Genomic DNA, 6,000 nt, shown 5'->3' on the forward strand with positions numbered 1-6,000 from the left:
TCTCAGCCAGCCCGAGCGTGAAGTGAGACAGCCAGGGCAGTGAATGAGTAGCTGAGACCAGGATCTGGAGCAACAGACAAACTGTTGGAGGAGTTCAGTGGGTCAGGCAGTGTCTATGAAGTCAAGAGGGAGAGTTGGAGCACAGAATCAGGATTGAGTGTAGATGTGACTTCTGCACGGAACTGTATTTGTCCACGTGAAGTGGAAAGTGAGTTTGTAAATCTGGCGGGAATGGCGAGGGTGGAGGGGTATGGGACGGGAGGCCGAGAGAGACTGCCGGTGTGAGGGATGACACACTCAGCCCTGAGACACCAGGCAAGGTCACTTGATTCCAGACAATTGGTTTATTGTTCTTTACAAAATGTCTCTCTGGCGCTTCCCGCTCTCTCCCCTCTCCCTTTTCCCAACCGTGATTCCCCACTCCCTTCCCCTTTTCCCAACCGTGATTCCCCACTCCCTTCCCCTTTTTCCAACTGTGATTCCCCTCTCCCTGCCCCCTCCCCACTCTCAGTCCACAATAGAGACCCAGATCAGAATCAGGTTTATCATCACTCGTATATGTCCTGAAATTGTGTTTTCTTTTACGGCAGCAGTACGGTGCAATGCATAAAATTACTACAGTTGTGCAAAAGTCTTAGGCACCCTAGCTATAGCGTCTAAGACTTTTGCACAGTACTGTAGCTGGTATACAGAAGGCAGAGGGAGGAGCCAGGGGTGCTGGTAGGTGACGAGGAACTCGGTGAGGGGGAATGATGGGCAGACGGAGGGAGGGCAGATAAGGAAAATACAATTGAGATGAGGCGGGGGGAATAGGAAGGTGGTGGAAAAGTACTGTATGTAGATGGTGGACAGATTGAACAGAGTGGGAGGCAGGAGGAATGGAAAAGGGAGGGAGTGAACCTGTAGAAACACAGGACGGTGTGGAACATCGTGTTCAGTGAATAGTTGACCTTTTTTAATTGGATGGGTTACTGGGTAAGTATTAGCCAGAGGAAGTTGGGGCGGGGGGGTCCAGCCAGTGTTTGATGGAAGGCAGTCCCACCTCCTTCCCCACTCGCGGTGCCGGACGGAACTGCAGACTGTGTGTGGCTCCCTCCCAGCCAGGCAACTCCAGTGCTTAGTGAGATTAAGGTCAGTTGTTCATATCCTGGCTGGCTGAGTGAGAACCACCCAGTTAATCCTGCCTTCCAGCCCCACGGGTCACAATTCTCCAAGGTCTTCTCCAAGGTCTTTGTGACCCGAGTTTCTTATCAGGGATTAATTTCCAGATCCATTCACACTGTCCCCCGTCCCAATCGTGACCCCTCGCCCCAGGTCCCAGCCACAGATTTAGTTCTGCCAACCAAGGTCGGGTGGCTTTACTTGATTTCTTGCTCTTTGGGATCCAGTGTCCCATGTCCTGATCCATTGCCTCAAGTGAGTCCTGGCAGGGTGATGAATAAACAAATCTACTGGGGCTGTGAGCGAGGGCTGTCTCTTGGCTGTATGCACTGAGTGTGAGGTGGAGATGTGCCAGGGTGCAGACTGTGGGGGCTGTCCACAGCTTCTGGCCTTGGCTGAACTGAAAGGGCTGTGCTGTCGATCTCCCCCAGCCTCAGACTGTGCTGACGGGCTCACATCAATGTTTCACCAGGATCTCCTTAGCTCCTTCCCACAGGACTGGCAAAGCACCACCTTATGCCCGCTACCCCTGAGGAGGCTTTGGCAGCTTCAGTCTTCCAACTCTTGCGGACAGGGGTTTGGACTTGTTCCTCTTCGCTCCCTTCTTGCTCCAGGAGTACAGATGTCAGCCTGGGTCATTTCCAATTGCCACCTTTTGATCTCTCACCTTCCCCCTGCCCCCACCAGACAGAAGCTGAAGTTTCATTTGGAGCTGTGGGCTCTGTACTGTTGGCTGGTCAGTGAGGGGGCAGAAGAAATGGTGGGCCCATAAAGTTGGAACTTCTCCCCTAACTGAGGGCAGTGAGCAGTGACTTCCTACAGGGCAGAGGTTTGAGTTAAGAACAATGCAGCACAGTACAGTACAGTACAGGCCATTCGGCCCACAGCGACCCTTAAACCCTGCCTCCCATATAACCCTCCACCTTAAATTCCTCCATAAGGCTGATGATTAGACACCATGAGGGGTATCACATTGTCACTGTTAGCAGGGTCGCTGCCTCACAGCACCTGCTTCAATCCTGACCTCGGATGCTGTCTGTATGGAGTTCGCCCCTGAGTTTCCCCTGAGTGCTCCAGTTTCCTCCCTTGTCCCAAATACCTGTCACTAATTGTCTACTGAAAATTGTTCGAAGTATGTATACGTGATACAGCCTTGCGGTTCACCACCTTACAAGACAGCCACAAAGAATCCCGAAAGAACCCATAAAAAATTACCATCAGACACCAAATGTGCAGAGGTAAAAAACAGATTGTGCAGACAATATGAGTAAACAAATAGCATTCCGAATGGAAGTGAGTCTACAGAGCTAAAGCCCAGAGCAGGCTGTGCCCTCAGTTCAACGCAGGGCCAAGTAAACATCGCAGAGCAGTGAGCAGAACTGGCCGAACCTCGCCTCTGGTCCTGACACCCTGCCTTTTCAATCTGGCCTGGTGTTTAAATCATCTGAACATCGGGTCATCCCTTGCTCTAGGACCCGGGCCCTGTCACTTCAGGATGCTGTGGGCCTGGACCCCACCGCCATGTTTTGGCCCGTACCCGACCTTTTCAAATCGGCCCGCCGCTAAGATCGACCAAACCTCGGGTCTTTCCTCGCTCTCGGTTTTGATGGACGGGCCTCGCCTCGACTCCGGATCCCCACCACTCGTCTCTCTGTTGTTGTTTGCGGTGATCATTTATCACAAATTTTTACCAGAAAAAGTGATGGTGATAAGGTGTTTAGTTATTTGCTTTGTTTGGTTTGCCGCTGATAAGTAGTCACTGGGCTTCAACATCTTAAACCAAAAGTTGCCCTAGTCTGTAGGTAAAGGGTAGAATTGGAAGGTGTTAATATGAACATGAGTAAAATTAAAAATAAATGGTTCAAATTAGGATTTGTACAAGTGGGCCACTCTTGGTCAACATGGACTAAATGGGTTGAAGGGCTGTCTCTGTCTGTGACTCTAAGCTGGGTGTTCCCAGTCTGGGGTCCACGATCCTCTCAGTTAACAGCAGGGGTCCAGGGCTTTAAAAAGGTTGGGAACCCCTGCTCTAAGCAGACAGTTCAGTTTCAGCTCTGCTAACTTTGCAATTTTCTTTGCTCTTTTATCAGGTTCCTAACGCGTCCACTTACCGAGTCTGAACTGAATGCATCGCTGTGTACGGAAAGTCCCCCCGTGACCACCGTTTGTCCCTGTGGGTAGCACCCATTCCCTCCCGATCTGTCTGCATCTCATCCGAGTTGAAGGTAACTTCCCGCTGCTGCGCCAGATCGCACTGGGAACCCGGGACTCCAGGTCTCTCTGTTGACAGCGGCCGGGTGTGTGGAAGGGGATACATACTCTCTGACTGACTGCCACACCACCTCTTGCCTGCTTCACGTCAGCCTTGTCTAAGAGGGCACCATTGCCACAAGGAACCAGCTTGGAACGAATGCGTTAGTCTAGTTTTCACCTAGTACTGCTGCGGAGAGCTGCCTTTATAACCATTACAGTGATCCATAATGCCCCGTTATGGCTCCTGTGAAGGAGGGAGTTTGTTATTGCGGGTCCCGGTGATGAGCAGAACTCGTGTATCAGTGTCCGATTGAAGCTGCTGAGCTCAGGGTAATTACTCATAACTTTGGAGATTTCCTTTCTTCTGGAACGACTCCCCGTTTTAACCAATATCTTAACAAACCAGTCCCAGTCCAAACACTTTCCCCACGCCACCGCCTTCAATCCGGCACTTCCAAAAGTCACCGACATTCCAGCTCTCACTGAACTGCCTCTCCAGGAAGCAGGGCTGGAGTGGGATCAGTGGGATGTGAATGGATTGGGCTGGGGGAGGGGTGGCATGTGAGGTCTTGGGATTGAGGATGGGCCTCAAATGAAGGAATTGGTGAATGAGGGATTGGGTCTGGGTGGGGGGGGAAGTGGGGTTTGTGTGCCTGTGGGGTGTGGGTGCTGGGGGGGGGGGGAGGGAGTGGTGTGGGTGCTGTGGGAGAGGAGAGAAGTGGGGTTTGGGTGCTGGGTGGTGTGGGTGCTGGGGTGGGTTCTAGGGGGTGTTTGGGTGCTGGGGGAGTGGGGTGTGGGTGCTGGGGGAAGGGGTGTGTGGAGAGGGGTGTGGGTACGAGGGGTGCTGGGGTGGGTTCTAGGGGGTGTTTGGGTGCTGGGGCAGTGGGGTGTGGGGTGGGTTCTAGGGGGTGTTTGGGTGCTGGGGGAGTGGGGTGTGGGTAGAGGGGAGAGGGGTGTGGGGTGGGTTCTAGGGGGTGTTTGGGTACTGGGTGAAGGGGTGTGGGTAGGGGGAGAGGGGTGTGGGTACCGGGGTGCTGGGGTGGGTTCTAGGGGGTGTTTGGGTGCTGGGGGAAGGGGTGTGGGTACCAGGGGTGCTGGGGTGGGTTCTAGTGGGGTGTTTGGGTGCTGGGGGAGTAGGGTGTGGGTGCTAGGGTAAGGGGTGTGGGTAGGGGAAAGAGGGGTGTGGGTACCGGGGTGTTTGGGTGCTGGGGAAGTGGTGTGTGCATGCTGGGGGAAGGGGTGTGGGAACCAGGGGTGCTGGGGTGGGTTCTAGGGGGTGGGTGCTGGGTGAAGGGGTGTGGGTACCAGGGGTGCTGGGGTGGGTTCTGGGGGGTTTGGGGGCCGGGGGAGTGAGGTGTGGGTGCCAGGGGGATTGGAGTGTGTGCTGGGGGGTGTTTGGGTGTGGGAGGAGTGGGGTGTGAGTGCTGGGGGGGTTGGATTTGAGTGCCAGGGAGAGTAGGTGTTGAGGAAGTGGGGTGTGGGTGCCAGAAGGTTTGGGGCTGGAGATATGAGGTGTGGGAGGTTTGTCATTTTGTATGCTATCCAGACAGACTGTCCCACGCCTAAGTACAGGGTAGGGATGTGAAGTGTGGGGACAAGGGGAGAGGGAGGTGTGAGTGTGAGGGGCGACGGGTTGGTTTAGGTGGAGTGGAGCTGAGTGTTCCTGCCTGGAGCAGGTAGCCACACGTCTGACGGGACAACTCTGCGTCTCTAGCGGCTGGCCTGTCTCTGACAGGTTCTGGGGCCGGCTGCTCTGCTGTAAACTCTGGAACTGGGGCCGGCAGCCCAGCAGCTTCCAGGAGACGAGGCGGGTAGGCTCCGCAGTTCCCAGATGGGATCAGATACTGCCCCACCTGCCGGGTGTTTCCGGCACAGTTTTAATCTAGATTTCCAATATCTGCAATGTTTTTTTTAGGTTAATTTATAAAAGCAAAAGCTGTGTCTCATCGTGCTGCATAAAACTTCAAAATATGATAAGTAACAAATTATATATCTGTATATATAGACATAAATTATGAAGAGGTGTTAATATCCTGAACCAGTATAGATGTAGCTGAAACAAATTTAATATATTATGTGTCTATGATCACAATATTTATTTTCATAGATTCAGAGAGTGTAGTTTCTATGCACAGCCCAGCACTCAAAGTCCTTTCCCGGTATTAGCTGAATCTCACACCTCTGGGTTCAGTGAGCACAGTGGTACATGGTTGTCTCGTTCTGTGCTTGATTTCTGTTGAGCTCCAGACTCTTGCTACAGTTCTTGCTCTTTAATACTAGGTTATGCTTCTGTTAAAGTGGTATGGTAATGCTGGTATCGACACACAATGAATCCTCAAACTGGGCATTCCCTGTTCAAGTCAGATGAGTCCAACCTCTCCATTAACAAAGAGTTTGATCTTACAGTGAATGTTCCTCTGAGGAGGACCCATCTAACTTTATGTATTCTGCAGTTTATTGTGTTATATGCCTTTTCCTTGATACATATGTACTTCTCAATTTTCTGACAATCGTGTGTTTGTAATTGCTGCTGGGAGAGTGGGAATGATATCTGCCTAGGTACGGCAGCAATGAATACGGACACGT

At 52.3% G+C, this 6,000-nt stretch overlaps 1 protein-coding gene across 1 annotated transcript in view; it reads left to right on the top strand.

The window, feature by feature from the left end:
* fam234b (family with sequence similarity 234 member B) overlaps positions 1-4,038 on the top strand; it is a 44,586-nt gene extending 40,548 nt beyond the window's left edge. The window contains exon 13 of the mRNA XM_059953800.1: positions 3,252-4,038. Within this exon, the coding sequence (XP_059809783.1) occupies positions 3,252-3,281 (30 nt within the window). The 3' untranslated portion in view covers positions 3,282-4,038. The remainder of the gene's footprint in view (positions 1-3,251) is intronic.
* Positions 4,039-6,000: the final 1,962 nt, after the last annotated feature.

The sequence above is a fragment of the Hypanus sabinus genome, chromosome 29, assembly GCF_030144855.1.
Source record: "Hypanus sabinus isolate sHypSab1 chromosome 29, sHypSab1.hap1, whole genome shotgun sequence".
In the NCBI taxonomy this organism is placed as follows: domain Eukaryota; kingdom Metazoa; phylum Chordata; class Chondrichthyes; order Myliobatiformes; family Dasyatidae; genus Hypanus; species Hypanus sabinus.